Below are 21,419 nucleotides of genomic sequence, written 5' to 3'. Positions count from 1 at the left end.
CGTATTTAAAGATAGACTGTGGGAAGGAGCCGTGGTGGTGCAGTGGTTAAGAGCTATGGCTGCTAACCAAATGGTGAGCAGTTAGAACCCACCAGCTGTTCCTTGGAAACCCTATGGGGCAGTTCTACTCTGTCCAATAGGGTTGCTATGAGTTGGCAATGGTTTTTTTTTTTTTGTTGGTGAGACGGTATAGTTGCACGTTCTAAAGTATACAAACGATAATGCCTGGAACAACCATGAGAGGGTGGGAGGTAGGGAGAAAGGAAAAGGTACAGCTAATGAAGAAAATAAAATGGAATATCAAAATGAAAAAACAAACACCTCTATCGATCAAGAAAAAAAAGTAGGAAAAGAGGAAAAAAGAAACAGAAAAGTAGATATACCAAAACAAAAACAAAACCCTAGCAAGGTGGACTTAAACCCAACTATTTCAATAATTACATTAAATGTAAATGGTCAAATCACCCAGTTGAAAGGCAGAGATCATCAGATTGGATAAAAAAGCAAGACTGAACTATACACTGCTTACATTCTTTAAAAAGACATACTGGATTTCCTCAAAAAGGTAAGCACAGAATTACCATATGCCCCAGCAATCCTACTCCTAGGTATACACTCAAAAGACTTGAAAGTAGGGACTCAAACAGTTACTGGTACACCAATGTTCACTGCAACATTACTCACAATAGCCCAAAGGTGGAAACCACCCAACTGTCATCAACAGATGAATGTATAAATGAAATGTGGCATATACATACAATGGTATATTATACAGCCATAAAGAGAAATGAAGTTCTGATACATGCTACGGCATGCATTAACCTTGAAAACATTACGCTAAGTGAAATAAGTCAGATAGAAAAGAGCAATATTATACAGTCCCACTTACATGAAATATTCAAAATAGGCACATACACAGAGACCAAAGTTTATTAGTGGTTCTGCGTGCCAGGTGATAGGAGGAAAATGGTGAGTTATTGGTTAAGGGGTACTTAGTTTATGTTAAGGGTGATGAAAAAATTTGGAAAAGATAGTGGTGACAGTTACACAACATGGTGAATATAACTAATGTCACTGAATTGTAATGCAAATGTTTTGTTATATATATTTTACCAAAATTAAAAAAAAAACCCCAATGCAATACCAGTTCACAACCATAGCATGGTTGTAATAAAAAAGACAGAAAATAACAAGTGTTGGCGATGGTGTGGAGAAACTGGAATCCTCATACATTGCTGGTGGGATTGTAAAATGGCACAGCTGCTTTGGAAAACAATCTGGCAGTTCCTCAAAAGATTAAATATAGAGTTACCATATGACTCAGCAATTCCATTTCTAAGTATATACCAAAAGAATTGAAAACATATGCCCACAAAAACAAAAACTGTGTATCGACTGATAAATGGATAAACAAAATGTGGTATATCCATATAACAAAATATTATTTAGCCATAAAAGGAATGAAGAAGTACTCATACATCTGTAGCATGGAAAAAGCCAGAAAGCATTAGCTAAATGGAAGAAGTCAATCACAAAAGACTATGTATTATATGATTCCATTTATATGAAATGTCTAAAATAAGTAAAAATCCATAAAAACAGAAAATAGCCTATGGCTGGGAAGGGGGTAGGTTTGTGGAGAAACAGGGAGTAACTGCTACTGGGTATTTAGGAGTTATGAAAATGCTCTAAAATTGTGATGATGGTGACATAACTCAGTGAATAAACTAAAAACTACTGAATTGTATACTTTAAATAGATGAAATACATGAAGCAAAAAATGACAGAACTGAAAGTATAACTAAACCAGTCTACAAATATAGTTGGAGGTGTTAACATTCTCAGCAATTTATACAAGTAGACAGAAAATCCTAAGAGTACAGAAGACCAACCAGTGCTGAATATACATTCTTTCAAATAGAAATAAAATATTCACCAAGATAGACAATATGCTGGACCATACAAGTCTCATTAAGTTAAAAAAAAGACTGAAACCGTATGAAGCACTGACAAAGAATTAAATTCAAAATCAATAACACAAAGATATTTAGAGATTCTCCAAATATCTGGAAATTAGATACTCTTCTAAATAATCCCCAAATTAAAAAAGAAACCCCAAGGGTATTACCCAGCATTATCCCTATACCAGAATCAAAGACATTAAGACAAGAAAAACTACAAATCAATATTCCTCATAAATACATTCACAAAAATACCCAAATCAAATCCAATGATAAATATATAACATCACTACTAAGTGAGGCTAATCCAAGAAAGCAAGTTTTTTTTTTTTTAAATATTTGAATATAATCACTGTAATTCACCACAGTAACAGAATAAAGCAAAAACGTATGATCGTACTAATAGAAGCTGAGAAAGCATTTGACAAAATTCAACAACCATTCAGGATAAAAACTCTCAAACTAGAAAGAGAGGCAGACTTCCTCAACCTGATAAAGGGCTTATATGAAACCTACAACTAACACCATCCTTGAGGGTGAAGTACTGAACACTTTGTCCTTAAGAATAATGTAAGAATGCCTGTTCTTACCACTTCTATTCAACATTGTATTTAATGTTCTAGCTGGTTCAACAATAAGGCAAGAAAAATGAAAGCACACAGATTAGAAAGGAGGAAATAAAATGCATGATGATCCTGGGAAATCTTGTGATGCCAAAAAAGTGTGTTTGCTAAAGGATGGGGTATGTTGAAAAGCTTAACACGTAACCTGAGGAAGCTCCCAAAGCTGGAACAATATGAACAACAAAGTAGTAAATAATGATAGTATTGAATTATAACCCATAGAATAAAATGAATGTCCTTTAGTCCATACTAACATAAATATTTGAAAAAATAAATACATGGAGGAAAAAACAAACTCATTGCCGTTGAGTTAATTCCAACTCACAGTGATCCTGTAAAGCAGAGTAGAACTACAGTTTTTTTTTTTTTAACAGAAGATTTCAACTAATAAATGAAGAATGAGGGAAATAAAAAATCACCATTATATAAATAAATATATATATAATAATTGATGCAAGAAATATCAATGGTTGCTAAAATCAGTGGGCAAAAGTGTGAGGAATAGGATATTTACATAGTCTCAAAGTATTCCAAGATTAATTACAGAGGGAAAATATATTAACTCTACAGTGAAGAAACACAGTAGAAACCAACTTGACCAAATGATTACGGTTAACATCAACAGTAATAAGACATAACAACTCATGAACCTCCTGATATGATGCACTGAGAAAGGTACAACATCACTTTTTTGGTATTCTTTTTTTTTTTTTTTTTAAATAATTTTTATTGTGCTTTAAGTGAAAGTTTACAAATCAAGTCAGTCTGTCAGATATAAGCTTATATATACACCTTACTACATACTCCCATTTACTCTCCCCTTAATGAGTCAGCCTGCTCCCTCCTTCCAGTCTCTCCTTTCCTGACCGTTTTGCCAGTTTCTAACCCTCTCTACCTTCCCATCTCCCCTCCAGACAGGAGATGCCAACACAGTCCCAAGTGTCCACCTGATACAAGTAGCTCACTCTTCATCAGCATTTCTCTCCAACCCATTGTCCAGTCCCTTCCATGTCTGATGAGTTGTCTTCGGGAATGGTTCCTATCCCGGGCCAACAGGTTTGGGGACCATGACCGCCAGGATTCTTCTAGTCTCAGTCAGACCGTTAAGTCTGGTCTTCTTATGAGAATTTGGGGCCTGCATCCCACTGTTCTCCTGCTCCCTCAGGGGTTCTGTGCTGTGCTCCCTGTCAGGGCAGTCATCGGTTGTGGCCGGGCACCATCTAGTTCTTCTGGTCTCAGGATGATGTAAGTCTCTAGTTCATGTGGCCCTTTCTGTCTCTCGGGCTCATAATTATCTTGTGACCTTGGTGTTCTTCATTCTCCTTTGATCCAGGTGGGTTGATACCAATTGATGCGTCTTAGATGGCCGCTTGTTAGCATTTAAGACCCCAGACGCCACACTTCAAAGTGGGATGCAGAATGTTTTCTTAATAGAATTTATTTTGCCAGTTGACTTAGAAGTCCCCTTAAGCCATAGTCCCCAAACTCCCGCCCTTTAAGCCATAGTCCCCAAACTCCCGCCCTTGCGCCCTTGCTCTGCTGACCTTCGAAGCATTCCGTTTATCCCGGAAACTTCTTTGCTTTTGGTCCAGTCCAGTTGAGCTGACCTTCCGTGTATTGAGTATCGTCCTTCCCTTCACCTGAAGAGTTCTTATCTACTATTTTTTTTATCTAATCAGTAAATAACCCTCTCCTACCCTCCCTCCCTCCCTCCTCTCATAACCACAAAAGAATGTGTTCTTCTCAGTTTATAATATTTCTCAAGATCTTATAACAGTGGTCTTATACAATATTTGTCCTTTTGCATCTGACTAATTTCACTCAGCATAATGCCTTCCAGGTTCCTCCATGTTATGAAATGTTTCACAGATTTGTCACTGTTCTTTATGGATGCGTAGTATTCCATTGTGTGAATATACCATAATTTATTTATCCATTGAACCATTGATGGACACCTTGGTTGCTTCCAGCTTTTTGCTATTGTAAACAGTGCTGCAATAAACATGGGTGTGCATATATCTGTTCGTGTAAAGGCTCTCATTTCTCTAGGGTTTATTCCAAGGAGTGGGATTTCTGGGTTCTATGGTAGTTCTATTTCTAACTTTTTAAGAAAACACCAGATAGATTTCCAAAGTGGTTGTACCATTTGACATTCCCACCAGCAGCGTGTAAGAGTTCCAATCTCTCCGCAGCCTCTCCAACATTTATTATTTTGTGTTTTTTGGATTAATGCCAGCCTTGTTGGAGTGAGATGGAATCTCGTCGTAGTTTTAATTTGCATTTCTTTCTTTTTTTTTTTTTAATGGCTAATGATCGAGAGCATTTTCTCATGTATCTGTTAGCTGCCTGAATATCTTCTTTAGTGAAGCACGTGCCCATATCCTCTGCCCACTTTTAGATTTTTTTTTGGTATTCTTGCCAAAAATGAATAACCTCAACCTAACCGTTATAAAATATCAGACAAACCCAAACTGAATGACATTCTACAAAATAAATAACTGATCAGTAAAGTGATTAGAAAAGGCCTAGCACATAGCATGCTCTCAATAAATGTTCTAAAAAAATATTTTTTTGGTGGATACCAAAAGAGGTTTTTGACCAAAGTACCTGATCCAAGACCTTATGCAATTATATCTTAATGTGGGAAAATGGTAGTTTCTGATTCAGTAGGTCTGGAGGGAGTATAAATTCTGCATTTCAAACAAGGTCCTAGGTAATGCCAACGTTTCTGTTCCATGGATTGTACTTTGATTAGCAAGGTCCTAAACCAGGTATTTTGACACAGATTTGTATTTTTCATAAGATTTATTATCTTAATTTATAAAATATTTCAAAGATATACAAATAAAGAAAATATGGAAGGTATCTGTATCTACTCATATATTATTTGTATAATGTTCAAAATATATTTAAAATTACAGCAGAGAAGTCATAGTAATACTTGGGAAAGATTTTTAACAATTGTATAATCAATAAATTTAATCCTGTTAAATAGTTTAAGCAGGTTATAAAACTGTATATATACCATTATAGTTATAAACAAACTGAAAAAAACTTGAGAGTAGTTTTTCCAGTTTGGTGGATTTACGGGGGTTTGGTTAAACTCCCCTTTTAATGTTCGTATTTTCTAAACTTTTTTTTTTATTAACCATAATTATGTATTACTTTTATAACCAGAAAAAAAAAATAAGGCTCATAAAAAAAAAAAAATTAGAGTTGACCAACACAGGTCTAATATTGAGAAGTTCGATAACACTAAAGCTTTACTAATGGAAACAAATATGTTTAGTGCATGTAAAAGCAAGCTGTCGTGAATATATAATTGCCTTATTAAATCTAAGTATCCACACTTTCTATGCCCTTACCAAACTTTTAAAACTCCATTAAATTTTGAGAAATTCCCCTGGGATAGTTCATGAAAACACCCAAACGAAATCAGTATCACTAGGGAGTAATTTCGCTAATGATGTGGAATATGAAATGATCCTACCTTTCAGCTGAATTGAAAGAATCTCTAGAAACAGATGATGACCTTGTATGAGAACGTCTTCCTTTTGCTGAAGGAGGATCTAGTGGTATCTCTCCAAAGCCCTATAAATAAATATAAAGAATGGTAGTCTAATAAAAGTCTGAAAACTAATAAAGTGAAATAATTTAGATAATGTAACTTTCTAACAGCCAGCATTGCTTTTTTATGATTGAGAGCATTTTAATAATCTGCTATATTTATGCCTTAAAGGGTATCAGTTGTGTAAAATATCTTGTAATTAGTAGTAAATTAACAAAATTTTTGATCTACTAATGTGAAATTATACTGACTTAGTAAAACAAACTGTTTAAAACAAAAAAAAAATTTTAACTAATATTTTACTGTGCTTTTTGAAGGGTTGCACTGCAATTTAGGTTCCCACTCAACAATTCCACATTGTTCAGTGACACTGGTTACATTCTTCACAGTGTGTGAATATGCTCATTATTTCTGTTCTGATTGTTCCATTTCCATTAATCTAGTTTCCCTGCCCCTTTACATTTTCATCTTGGCTTTACAGTAATTACTGACCATTTGGTCTCATATAGGTGATTTTTTAAAGGAGCACAATATTTATGGGTGATATTCATTATTTTGTGAGCCAATCTGTTACTTAGCTACAAGGTAACCTCAGGGAATATATCGGTTCAAAGCCTAAAGAGTATTTCAGGGCAATAGTCTCAGGGAGTCCTCTGGTCTCAACCAGATCAGTAAGTCTATTTTTAAGGAATCTGAGATTCTGTTCCACATTTTTTTTTTTTTGCATTCTATCAGAGTCCATCAATTGTGGCCTTGATTAGAATGGTTGGTAGTGATAGCTGGGCCCAACTAGTTCTTCTGATCTCAGGGTAGATAAGGCCGTGGTAGTTCACGTAGACTATCAGTCCTGTAGACAAGTTTCTTCTTTGAGTCTTTGGTTTCCTTCTATGTCTTTTGCCCCAGATAAGTAGAGACCAAGAGTTGTATTTTAGATGTCTGCTCACAAGCTTTTAAGACCCCAGACGTTACTCACCAGACTAGGATGTAGAACATAACTTTATGAACTATGTATGTCAATTGAGACTTTCCACAAGACTATGGTCCTAATTCTTCAAACTTACAAAACCAGTCCCTCAAGGTGTTTCATTATATCTAGGAAGTATCTGTAACTGTGCCTCCATGTGCTTCATTCTATATATGAATATATATGCATAGTCACACAGATGCATATAAATATGCATACACGTATATATATATATATATACACACACCTATATACTCATATAAACGTACCTATACACATACATGCCTACATACATACATACTGACACATATTTTCTGGTTGTTTTTGCTGTTGTTAAAATAAAAACAATTTAATATGTTGTATTTTGTAACTACTCTTCTTAAAGTTTAAAATCTGTATAGAAAACAGGAATACAGTGCATAAACAGTATGTTCCTATGCAACATTCGGAATGTGAGAGGGAATTTTTGATAAGAAGTATTTAAAACCTCTTTTTTTCTGGTAGATGTACTTGTAATGACTCATTAATATCATCTGGCTCATTTTAGTAAGATAATTTTTTGGCTTGGTTATGTTTACTGAGTTCTGTATGAATTAAGCTCAAGTTCTCGAGATCAATAAGCAGAAAAATGCTCTCAATCAGACATTACCACACATCTTTGCTATATTACCCTTTCACAAATGAATCCTTAGCCCAAGGTTATCAGACAGGAATGACATATAATAGAAAAATTCTACATTAAGTTAAACATATTTTTGAATAAAATAATATGTAAACAAGTTACTTTTTTAACAAGGCACTTTTCATTTCATTTATTATTCCCTCATTCATTCATTCAACAGACATTACTGAATCCCCATTACCACCAGGACAAGACACAGTGTTTGCCCTAAAGCAGGCACCAAACATGCGTAACGTTACTATCTTCGTTTTATACAAATAAAAGTTCTGGTTAGTGAAATAAAAGTGAGATGTCTAAGTTACATTATATATTTCCTAACTCTTAGAGTTGTGACTCAGATGCAGGCCTGTAACTCCAATATGCTGCACTGCATTCTACCAAACATCATGTTTATGTTCAATAAATATTTACTTCCCAGGCCTGACACTACTTACGTTTATTTAGTGCTGCAGTTGTTGAGATACTACTGTAGATAAATTCTGAATGGTTAATAGAGGAATAGTAAAAAAATTATTTCTATTCTTTATCTTTCAGGGCAAATAAACTTCGCTTTTAAAGTTGGTTAAAAAACAAACTTTCTCCACATACCTTTTGCCGTAAGTTTTTAACAGATTCCTTGATATAGGGTAAATCTTTAGATGGGACATACTTTTCAAGCATTTTATCAAAGTTAGGATGACACATCATGAGGAAAAGCATCTTTCGTCCATAATACCTATGGATATTTGATAAATATTTAAATAACTTTGCATGTATCAACAATCTCAGTTTCTGTTCTTAACCGAAGTTTTTCAATAGAAAAAAATATCTATCAACATCAAGATCCCCAAGCCTATTTTAAGTAAGCCACTGAAATGTAGTTACAGTAACTGAACCAGAGTGTATTGGATTCTCCTGCCCCACCCCACCCCCCTTTTTTTTAAATCACTCTAGCTTCCAATTTTTTAGCCGTAAGTCAGATGGAGAGCCAAATGCTTTTTTTTTTTTTTTTTTTCCAGGCACCCTAGTGTCCACACCAAAGCTGGCATTTGGCAGAATTGAGAGGTAGGAGAAATTTGTCTTTGTCCTGGTTTGCTTGCCCAGTGACCTTTTGCTACTCACCTGATAACCAGATATTCTGGCCTGAGTCAAGTCTCCCTAGGACTTATATTTATTTCTGACTGTCTCATTCTTTTTCCCCCAGCCAAAACTCTTGGGTTCCAATTCTTCAAAAACCTATTCTCTGCTTTCTGAAATACATGCAAGGTTAGCTGATAACCTTGTTAATGAATGTTATAATACTCTCCAAAGATGCTGACATGTTAATGAATGTCGTAATAATTTCCAGACTAGGTTTTTCTGTTATATGAATTTTTTAAAAATCCTGTTAGTACAATACCTTAAGCCAAGATACCATTCTAAGAGTGGAATTTCAGATAGCGTGAAAGTCCATACTGGAGATATTTTTGGACTGTTACAATACCTAATAATAATACCACATAGACTTCTGCCCTGTCTTCTATGAGGCCTGGCCCTAAAATATAGTAATACTTCTGTCTATAACTTGGAATGTAGAAGAACCAGAGAAGGCAAGGCTTTTTGGGGGGTTATAAAATGATCTCAGGGTTATCTACATGAAACCAGACCCCTTCAAATGCAGTAAAATTGCAAAAAGGGACAAAAGTTAGGTAATGTCTGAGAATAAATATTATTTTCCTCTCCTCACAACCAGAACAAGGTCTACATCATATATTATCCACTGCCATTGAGTCGATTCTGACTCATAGTGACCCTGTAAGGACAGAGTAGAACTGTCCCATAGGGTTTCCAAGGAGCAGCTGGTGGATTTAACTGCCAACCTTTTGGTTAGCAAGCCAAGCTCTTAACCACTATGCCACCAGGGACAATTCTAATTTTTAGCCTGGGATGTTGAGGACTGTAGGTCTACTATAGGGCCTAAGGATACAGGAAAGGCTAAAACAAGCAAGCAAGCAAGCCATAGGGACATAAAATGTGAGAAATACTAAAACTTGAAAATTGTAGCCAATTAATAATTTTAAAACTTCAAATAAGAGTACAAGAAATAGCACAATAAATAAAAAAAAAAAAGAATCTAAGAAATGCTATAATGGGTTGGAATAATAACAACCTAATAACAACCATTAAGGAAAGAGTAAGTAAAGGTGTACGTAAAACAACTGCCACGAATTTTTTGTTGTTCTTAACCAGTCTACCATGATGACCTGCTCTAATCTCTGGAACCTGTGAAGATGATGAGATATCACTCTCAGAATTGTTACGTTATGTGGCAATGTCGACTTTAAAATACAGAAATTATCTAGGTGGTTCTGAGCCTTTAAAATCACAGTCTTTCTGCAGCTGATGGTAGAACAGGAAGTCAGAGAAATTCTATGCATGAGGGAGATTCAACATGCCTGGATGCTGGCTTTAAGATGGAGGGGGCTGTCTGAGAAGGAATAAGGGTGGCCTTAAGGAGCTGAGACAGAACCCTGGCTGACGGCCATCAAGAGATGGGGACCTCAGTCTTATAACTACAGGAAAGTGAACTCAGCCCACAATCTGAATGAGCTTGAAGTGGATTCTTCTACAGAGCCTCTAGATAAGAGCCCGGCACCATCACCACTTTGATTTCAGCCTTGTGACTCCCTAAGCAGAGAACCCAGTTAAGCCATGTTGAATTTCCGACCTAAAAATCTGCGAGCTCATAAATCTGTGTTGCTTCAAGATATTATGTTTGTGGTAATTTCTTCTACAGCAATAAAAAACGAATACATTTATTTTCTGTATTAGCTTTTGGTGTAAGTTCCACAAGATAAACTTCAACTACCTAGAATAAGAGACTTTGTCTTAAAATTAAAAAAAATTGATATCCTTCATTTTACTTTAATCATTATGCACTCAGGTTCCCCCCTCCTCTCTTTAAATATATCTTCATACATAAATGTCACGAAATTTCAGATTTGTATGGGACACTGTTTGTCACCTAGTCTAACTCTCCTAATTTTACAGATGAGGAAACAGAGGCTAATAGAGGTTAAGTAACTTCCTTAAAGACAAACAGTACCTAGGTTCTGATTTTGTCTAAAATTTCTGTCACTATCACCACTATGGTAGTGCTCCACATCTTAATCATTTTGTCATCTTTCTCTGACTGTTCTTCATCTTCAAGTGCAGCCTTTAAAAATTCATGGTGTATCCTAAGTACAGGTATCACATATTTCAGGGGATAATTTATTGTTTTCTGTTTTGCTTCCCATATGTTTCATGTATACCTTTTTCTCTGATATGCCTGATGGCTTAGAAAATACATCATTTCTGCCAAAATGCATTACCTTACACTTGTTCACAATAAAATTCCTCTGTCAATTTTCTGCTCACTGATATAGTCTTGTGCCATTTTCATGTAGCTCATACTTGGTGACTTGGCATTTCACTACCCAAAAGAATGTACTGTGATCTGTAAATTTGTACAATTCACTGGGCGCTCCCTCAAGGTCATTTACAAATTTGTTAAATAAGACCATCCCCCAGCACCAATCACTGGGGACCCTACTTCACCATTTAGAAAAATGTTCATTCTTTAACCTCTGCTACTTTTAAGGCCTTATATTAACAGATTTAGCAAATATTATTATCACCTATTCACCTGGTTTCTTGTGAACTGTCCTGGGCAAATTTAGCAGCAGCTGGTAATATACGGTCAGCCATATCCTTCGTTCCAGAGAAAATACGTTCTGGTTCCATCAATTCTACTACATCTGATAAATGCTGGGCTGTACATCTTCTTACTGCTATGTGCAAATGGCTACAAAAAAACATAGTTAATTAAAACAAAGTGGATGTACGAACTAGTTTCCAGAGATCCATCTTTAAAGTTAAATGATTAAACTGCTCCTTTCCCTCAACAACCATCCTTGCAGGCTAAAGTGATAATTGCATTAGCCATCCCTCACTAAGAAGTTAAAAACAACAAACCTCACCATTACTGACATTTATTCCAGATCTATGAATGCAAGCAATATTATTAGAATAACTATTATTATTTTTTGTATGCTCAGTGCCTGATACGATGCCTGTCACATAGGAGCTATCAATATAGCTTATTTTTTGGCTGAAATGACATTGAAATCTGTTTTTTCCTACACTAAAGATTGCAAACAATTCCCTTCTTAATTTAAGGACATTTCAAGATTATTTTGAACATTACCTTTGCCCTCCATTGATAAGAGAAACGACTGCACGTGCAGGAGTTACATTATTAACCATCGCCCTCAATGCCCTGTCAACATCCTCTCTTATAAACGTATTAGATTCTCCAGCCTTGTGTAACAAAACTTTTACTGTAGTATCTAGCTCTTGATCCATGCTCTTTTTCAGATAAGTGAAAAGATCACTTAAACAGACCACAGCAGCACGAGAAACTCCAGAGCGTAAATTTTTCACCTAAAAAAAAAAATTTACAAAGGTACATTTTGCTGATAGTCTGAAATTCATTAATAATAACTTTGAAAACACATTTTAACATAAAAAATCCAAAGCAAACCCATTGTCGTCAAGTGGGTTCCTATTTAGAGTGACCCTAAAGGACACTGTAGAACTGCTCCATAGGATTTCCAAGGAGCGGCTGGTAGATTCTAACTGCTGACCTTTTTTTGGTCAGCAAAGGGTTAGCAGCTTAGCTCTTAATCACCGTGCCAAACGTCCTGAAATCACCTAATACATTTTTTAAAATGTTGCAAAAATAAGGGATGGGTTACTTTAGCTACATACATGCCTACTCATTATTTAGTAGAGATTTAAAAAAAAATTTTGTTGTCGAGAATATACATAGCAAAACATACACCAATTCAACAGTTTTTACATGTACTATTCAGTGACACTGACAACATTCTTCCAGTTGTGCAGCCATTCTCACCCTTCTTTTCTGAGTTGTTTTTCCCTCATTAACATAAACTCACTGTCCCCTAAGGTTCCTATCTAATCCTTCCAGTTGCTGTTATCAATTTGATCCCATACAGACAGTTCCTTCCCCTCCCTACTTAGGCTTTTTTAAATTGTGATTTAGGTCAAAGTTTACAGAGCAAATTAGTTTCTCATTTAAAAATTTATACACAAATTGTTTCATGGCATTGGCTGCAATCCTGCATTGTGTCAGAACTCTCCCCCTTTTCTTTTCCACCTTGGGTTTACCATGTCCATTCGTCCAGTTTTCTTGTCCCCTCCTACTGTCTCATCTTTGTTCCTGGGCAGGTGTTGCCCATCTGATCTCGTATACTTGATTGATCTAAGTGGTGCACTCCTCACAAGGGTTATTGTTTGTCTTACGGGCCTGCCCAGCCTTTGGATGAAAGGTGAACTTCAGGAGTGGTTTCAGTGTGAGTCAGAAGGGTGTCCCGGGAGCTGTAGTCTCAGGGGTTCCTCCAGTCTCTGTCAGACCAGCAAGTCTGGACTTTTTTGTGAATTTGACCATTTTATTTACATTTTCTCCTGTTCTGTCCAGGACTGTTTGTTGTAACCCCAGTCAGAGGTGTCAGTACCATCTAGTTCTTCTGGTCTTGGGGTGATGTAAGTTGTGGTTCATGTGGTCCATTAGCCCTTTGGACTAATTGTTCCATCAGTTCTTTAGTATTTTTCCCTCTCCTTTGCTCCAGACTAGGAGACAGATAATTCTATCTTAGATGGCCACTTGCAAGCTGTCATGGATTGATTATGTCCCCCCAAAAATATGTGTATCAATTTGGGTGGGCTATGATTTCCAGTATTGTGTAGTTTTCCTCCATTTTGTGATTGTAATTTCACGTTAAAGATGATTAGGGTGGGATCATAACACCCTTACCCAGGTCACATTCCTGATCCAATGTAAAGGGGGTTTCCCTGGGGTGTGGCCTGCACCACCTTTTATTTCTCAAGAGATAAAAGGAGAGGGAAGCAAGCAGAGAGTTGGGAACCTCATACCAAGAAAGCAGCACCAGGAACAGCGTGCATCCTTTGGACCTGGGGTCCCCATGCCTGGGAAGCTCCTCGACCAGGGTAAGATTGATGACAAGGGATCTTCCTCTAAAACTGACAGAGAGAGAAAGCCATCTTCTGGAGCTGACACCCTGAATTTGGACTTGTAACCTACTAGACTGAGAGAGAATAAATTTCTCTTTGTTAAAGCCACCCACTTGTGGTATCTCTGTTACAGCAGCACTAGATGACTAAAACACAAGCTTTTAAGCCCTAGACACTACCACCAAAGTAGGATGTAGAACATTGTTTTTAAGAACGATGTTGTGCCAATTGATGTAGATGTCTCCCAAGGGCCATAGGGCCCTTTGCCTTCAAGCCTGGGAACTTCATCCCATCAGGTATTATGTCTAAGAGGTTTCCCGAACTATGCCACTTGTGTGTTCTTTGTCTGTATCAATTTATGAGGAATACCTACAGTCATGTACTTAGAAATTTCCACCTTCAAACCTGTATCTGCCGGTGGGTGTGTTCCCTTATCCACTCCCTCACCTTTTGGCATACCTATCTATCCATTTATCTATGTATGTATCAATTCATAGATTACTGTCTGTTGATTCTATTGTTGCAGGATTGTCTACCTATGGTAGTTACCATAGTTGTGAGAGATTTTTTTTAAAGACCAGATAAATGTGACATATTTATTCTTTGCTATTCAAACAAAGTGGAAAAATACCTCTTGAACTACTGCAAAGCTTGTTTCATGCAACTTTGTGTTCAATATTTCAGAATGAAAAGCAGCTAAGCATCTAATAAAATTCAGTCCTTCGATTTTCTTCTCCCTATGAAAAAAAGAAACAAATGACAAAAACACTCATTAAATGCTGCTCAACTGGAACAAGATCCTAGATGTCTTATTTATGCATTATATACTGCCAATGAGGAAGCTTTACCTATTTTCCCTCATCATTTAGGTATCTCAAATAAAAAATATAGAGAGTTTACTCCAATAGAGTTCTCTTTCGTGATTCAAAAGATCTTTTTAGGGGTCAAAACCACTATTGACAATCAAATAAAGCTTATTCTTTGTAAATAAAAAAAAGAACATACCTCTTTCTAGTAAGAATGTCACATTCCTTCTAAACAGAAGGGAAATGAATGACAAACAAAAGATAAGAGAAAGAGTAAGATAAAAACCACAATGATATACCATTTCACACCTACTAGGATGGCCATATTAAAAAAAAAAAAAAAAAGTCCAAGATGCTCAGAAAGTGAAACACCATTCAATGCTGGTAGGAATGTAAAAGGCTGCATCTGCTGTGGAAAACAGTTTGGAGGTCCCTCATTAAGTTCAACATAAAATTATCATAGGCACTTGGCAATTCCACTCCTAGGTATATATTCAAAAGAATTAAAAGCAGTGTACGTATGCAAATGTACACAGCAGCACTGCTCACAATAACCAAAAGGTAGCAACAACCCAAATGTCCATCATGGATGAGTGGATAAACCAAAATGTGGTATATCCATACAAGGGACTATTATTCAGCTATAAAAAGGAATGAAGTATTGACACATGCTAAAACACGTGATGAGTGTTGAAAACATTATGCTAAGTGAAAGAAGCCAGACACAAAAGACAAGATACTATATGATCATTTATATGAAATGTCTAGAATAGCAAATCTATAGGGACAGAAAGCAGATAAGTGGTTTCTAGGGACTGAGGGGAGGAAAACGAAATGGGAAATGACTACCTGATGGGTAGGGGGTTTCCACTTGAGATGAAGAAAAGTTTTGGAACTACATAGTGGTGATGGTTATACACACTGTAAACCCACTGCTGTCAAGTCGATTCCGACTCATAGCGACCCTATAGGACAGAGTAGAACTGCACCATAGAGTTTCCAAGGAGCACCTGGCAGATTTGAGCTGCCGACCTCTTAGTTAGCAGCTGTAGCACTTAACCAATATGCCACCAGGCTTTCCATACACACACACTGTAAAAGTACCTAATTTCGCTGAATTGTACACTTTGAAATAGTTAAATGATAAATTTTTATTTTGTATATTTCACCACAATAATTTTTTTTTTTTAATGAAGGAAGGAAAGTAACAACATGCTACGTTATTGGAGAATATATTATCCAAGAGCAGAAAACCACCTTTAGATGTTTCTGTAACTTGTAATTCTTTTTCATTACGTGACCAAATAAGCCAGGTGAGGTGGATACTAACAAGAGTACAGTTCAGGGGAAACTTAGATAAAACATTTCAAATTTGATGATTTTCATCTTATGGGTTTGAAGAATGTGAGCTAAGTAGAGTTTCCTTAGCTGGTAACAATGATCAGTTTTTTAAGCCTTTAAGCTCCCTGAACATATTATGGAAAATAGAGAGGAAAGACCTAAAACTCCAAGGTTGCAAAGTAAGCCTATTTACATTAAATAGCTGTCAGGTACAAAATTCTTGTTTTTTGGATAACCATAAAACATTCACAGTTTAGATGCATAAATGACCTAATTTTACACACATACTCAGAAAATAATAGAAGGCAGTATGTGAGATCATTCAGTCTTTGGGGTTGTGGGATTTGTGGAATACAGGTAGGTCAGAGAGGATTTGAGTCGTTCCAAAGATTTTTATGGAGGGGATAAGACTTAAATGAGACAATGAAGTGGCAGAATTTCAGAAAGGGAAGAACTTCCCATATACAAAGAACGTACTGAGGAGGGAACAAGCATGATGTGAAAACAAAAGTTTGACAAAAGTAGAATCTACACATTAGGAAGGATATGTTTACAAAGTTAATTTAAGGACAGAAAACGGCCTTGAAAGTCAGAGTTAAGGCTCAAAGCATTCGTCTGCTTACTTGACACTCACTTGCAGTAAACACAGTTGATTACAAACTCTTTCTGGACACACACTCATCTTCGGTGTCTGTAATACCATACCTGTCCTGGTTTTTCTCTTTAGACACCTTGTCCATCTTCACTCTAAGTAAGGATCCTCTTCTACTTCAACTTCCTGCTCTATACCATACCCTTCTCTTCTGTCATTTTATATTTTCTCCCTAGGTGATCTCAGGCATTTCCATTGCCTTAACACATGTCTAGTAATCATCCCAGATTAAGAACTCCTATAGCTGGGTCCAGGCATGCGTATATGTGTGTGTAATGTAATATATACATTATCACGTTAAAATGTATTTATTGTTTTCCATTTTTCTTTATCAAGACCTGACATAGCAAATGCTTTAATATCCTTGCAGATGACTGCATTTTTATCTTTAGATTTATCGATATGATAAATGCACCATATTTTTACACAAATTAACAGACGCCTTTTATATTTGTTTGCCAACCGCATCCTCCCCCCTCCAAGGTATTTTCATAAGCACGACTATGCCATTTGTTTTTACATGTTGCTGTTGGAAAAGAAAAAAATTACCATAGTGTAGTTAAGAAAATGGTTTGCAGGGGAGGGTGTGGTTGGCAAACAAACGCAGAAGGCATACATTATTTGTGTAAAAATACTGTTTTTTGAGAGGGTTCTTAACAGTGAGACATATTATTTCCTAATATTTAAAAGTACTTCTGAAAGAAACTTCATTTGGTCACAATGTCTTATTTTTTTAACGTGCTGATTGATTCTGTTTGTTGTTGTTGTTAGGTGCCGTCGAGTCGGTTCCGACTCATTGCGACCTTATGCACAACAGAACAAAACACTGCCTGGTCCTGAGCCATCCTTACAATCGTTGTTATGCTTGAGCTTATTGTTGCAACCACTGTGTCAATCCACCTTGTTGAGGGTCTTCCTTATTTCTGCTGACCCTGTACTTTGCCAAGCATGATGTCCTTCTCTAGGGACTGATCCCTCTTGACCACATGTCCAAAGTATGAAAGATGCAGTCTCGCCATCCTTGCTTCTAAGAAGCATTCTGGTTGCACTTGTTCCAAGACAGATTTGTTCATTCTTTTGGCAGTCCATGGTGTCAATATTCTTTGCCAACACCACAATTCAAAGGTGTCAATTCTTCTTCGGTCTTTCTTATTCATTGTTCAGCTTTCACATGCATATGATATGAATTGAAAATACCATGGCTTGGGTCAGGCGCACCTTAGTCTTCAACGTGACATCTTTGCTTTTCAACACTTTAAAGAAGTGATTCTGTTTACTGGTATTTTATTCAAAATTCTTACACTGATAATTAAAAAATGAGACTGGTCTGAAGTTTTCTTTTTATGGCCAACCTCTGTCAGATTTTATACCAATCATAAGAAAAATTTGAAAGTTTTCTTACTTTTCTTATGCTCTAACCAAAAACAAACCAAACCCGTTGCTATTGAGTAGACTCCAACACATGGCAACACTATGGAACAGAGTAGAACTGCCCCATACGGTTTCCAAGGAGCAGCTGGTGGATTTGAACTGCTGACCTTTTGGTTAGCAGCAGAGCTCTTAACCATTACACCATTGGGCTCCCCCTATGCTGTAGTAGAGTAAAATTAGCACTGGAATTATTTGGTCTTAAAGGTTTCATAGAATTCTTTGTGAAAGAGTTTGAGCTGGTAACTTCTAGGGAGGGTAAATACCTCTTTTTTAACTTTAAAAAAATTTCTGTGGAAATTAGCCTGTTTAGATTTTTTTTTTCTCTTTTTTGGGCAGTTTTGGTAAATTGTATTTTCTTATGCAAGTATCTATTTCATCCAGGAATGCAAATGTGTTTGAAATGAATGGACAGAGACTCTCTGGATTCTTTTAATTTCCTTAGGTTTCGTGAATATTTTCCCCTTATTTCTGATTTTATATATTTATACTTTCTCCCTTTTTTTCTGACTTAGGTGTTGTAATGTTTATCTTTTTCTATTCTTTCCTTTTTTTAAGAATCAGCTCTAGGACATAACACTAGCAGTCATCACAGAATAAATGTGGTGCCAGACTTGATGGTGGGTGTCCAGATAAAACTAGACAAAACACACAAAATTATTTTCAGACACTGAAAAACAGACAGCACAGGACCATCATCCATGAGAAAAGGGAAATAAAGTAAGTCCTACTGTCATCTCAACACGCTGCCTGGAGATCTGTCTAAACCACTGTATGTGGAGAGTGAATCCAAGTGGTGCACAGTGGTCTCACTTAGGTAAAAATGATAGAGCTTATGTTTTGGGAAGACTTAGGAAGTGGAATTTGTAAGGTGGAGTAGTGAAAAAAAGGAAGCTATGCAGAAAAAAAAAAAATCTCCATAGGATACTCTTTGTAGCTTTGGCTAAATATTAAGCTGCTTATGCCTTTTTTTTTATAATGCCTCAGGCAAGACTCTTTGAGGTTACACAAGGAACAACTACTGGGGAGCTATAAGAAAAACAATTCCCAGAGCTCACATGGGAGGCCTTTGAGTTCTGACCAATTCTAACAAACTGGGGTAGTTGTAAAGATAGCAGAAGTATCATGCCTTAGTAGTAGGGCTAAACTAGCCCCAAAGTAGACTCTAGACCTGCTCTAACAAAGCTTAAAAATAATTCTGGAAATGATCAAACTAATTCACACAGACCTTATAACTACCTGACAAAACAAAACACTCTTTAAAGGAAGACAACAACATTCAGAAACTTGACAATATTTACAATGTTCAACAGCCAATGAAAAATCTGATATGCAAAAAAACAGGAAAATGTGACTCAAAATCAAGAGAAAAATCAACTGACAGAAATAGATCTAGAAATGATGGAATTAGCAAAGACTTTTAAATAGCTCCTATAGATATGTTTAGGTACGTAAAGGAAAATATGAAGATGCTGAGGAGAGAAATGAAAGATATAAAAAAGAACCAAACAGAATTTCTAGAGGTGAAAAATATCTGAAATGAAAAGTTTACTGGATGAGCTTAAAAGAATACTGGTTAATTTGATTATGATGTAGCCCTATAGACTTTTCATGGTTTTTCTTGTGCTTGGTGTTTGTTGAACTTCTTGGATGTGTGGGTTAATAGCTTTCATCAAATTTGGAAATATTTCAGCCATTATTTCCTCAAAAAATTTTTTCTTTCTGTCATTCTCCAGGGGCTCCAATAACATATACATTAGTCTGCTTGAAGCTGTCCCACAGCTCCTTGTGCTGTTTTTTTTCTCTCGATTTCAATCATTTCTCTGTTTTCAAGTTCCCTATTCTTTTTTTTTGTAATGTCTAATCTACCATTAATACTATACAGTGTGTGTCTGACCTCAGTCATTGTAGTTTCCACCTACGAGAATTAGATTTTTATTTAATGTCTCTACTTAACTTCCTCAATCTTTCCTCCAGCTTTTTTAATACGTGGAAAAGAGTAATAATAACAACTTGTAATGTCCTTGTCTATTAACTCTACCATCTGTGGCATTTCTGGGTTGGTACTGATTTTTTTTTCTTCTTCCTTATATTATGGGTTATGTTTTCCTGCTTCTTTGCATATCTGACAGGTTTTTTTTTTTTTATTGCACTTTAGATGAAGGTTTACAGAACAAACTAGCTTCTCATTAAACAGTTACTACACATATTGTTCAGTTCTTTTACTTCATCAATTCTTCCTTTTACTTTCAGAAGATTTCAAAGGGCGGCTCAAGAAGACAAAGTAAAGTATTATAATGATGTATGCAAAGAGCTGGAGATGGAAAACCAACAGGGAAGAACATGCTCAGCCTTTCTCAAGCTGAAAGAATTGAAGAAAAAATTCAAGCCCTGAGTTGCAATAGTGAAAGATTCCATGGCGAAAATATTAAACGACACAGGAAGCATCAAAAGAAGATGGAAAGAATTTACAGAGTCATTATACCAAAAAGAACTGGTCGATATTCAACCATTTCAAGAGGTGGCATATGATCAGGGACCGATGGTACTGAAGGAAGAAGTCCAAGCTGCTCTGAAGGCATTGGCAAAAACAAAGGCTCCAGGAATTGATGGAATATCAGTTGAGATGTTTCAACAAACAGATGTAGCGCTGGAGGTGCTCACTCGTCTACGCCAAGAAATATGGAAGACAGCTTCCTGGCCAGCTGACTGGAAGAGATCCATATTTATGCCTATTCCCAAGAAAGGTGATCCAACCGAATGTGGAAATTATAGAACAATATCATTAATATGGCACGCAAGCAAAATTTTGCTGAAGATCATTCAAAAACGGCTGCAGCAGTATATCAACAGGCAACTGCCAGAAATTCAAGCCAGTTTCAGGAGAGGACGTGGAACCAGGGATATCATTGCTGATGTCAGATGGATCCTGGCTGAAAGCAGAGAATACCAGAAGGATATTTACCTGTGTTTTATTGCCTATGCAAAGGCATTCGACTATGTGGATCATAACAAACTATGGATAATACTGTAAAGAATGGGAATTCCAGAACACTTAATTGTGCTCATGAGGAACCTTTACATAGATCAAGAGGTGGTTGTTCGTACAGAACAAGGGGATACTGATTGGTTTAAAGTCAGGAAAGATGTGCATCAGGGTTGTATTCTTCCACCATACCTATTCAGTCTGTATGCTGAGCAAATAATTTAAGAAGCTGGACTATATGAAGAAGAATGGGGCAACAGGATTGGAGGAAGACTCAGTAACAACCTGTGTTAGGCAGATGACACAACCTTGCTTGCTGAAAGTGAAGAGGATTTGAAGCACTTACTAGTGAAG

General features: G+C 36.4%; 1 protein-coding gene across 3 annotated transcripts in view; it reads right to left on the bottom strand.

Annotated features, from left to right (window-relative positions):
- The window catches only part of TOGARAM1 (TOG array regulator of axonemal microtubules 1), a 102,546-nt gene that overhangs the window by 9,711 nt on the left and 71,416 nt on the right, over positions 1–21,419 (bottom strand). For all 3 annotated transcript variants that reach the window (XM_049899210.1, XM_049899212.1, XM_049899211.1), the window contains 5 exons: positions 14,484–14,589; positions 12,006–12,241; positions 11,445–11,603; positions 8,387–8,513; positions 6,075–6,175 (listed from right to left, as the gene is read on the bottom strand). In XM_049899210.1, coding sequence (XP_049755167.1) covers positions 6,075–6,175; positions 8,387–8,513; positions 11,445–11,603; positions 12,006–12,241; positions 14,484–14,589 — 729 coding nt within the window. The remainder of the gene's footprint in view (positions 1–6,074; positions 6,176–8,386; positions 8,514–11,444; positions 11,604–12,005; positions 12,242–14,483; positions 14,590–21,419) is intronic.

Source organism: Elephas maximus, chromosome 10, assembly GCF_024166365.1.
Source record: "Elephas maximus indicus isolate mEleMax1 chromosome 10, mEleMax1 primary haplotype, whole genome shotgun sequence".
Taxonomy (NCBI): Eukaryota; Metazoa; Chordata; class Mammalia; order Proboscidea; family Elephantidae; genus Elephas; species Elephas maximus.
Note: the sequence above shows the minus strand (reverse complement) of the source record. Positions and strands in the feature narration are given on the sequence as shown.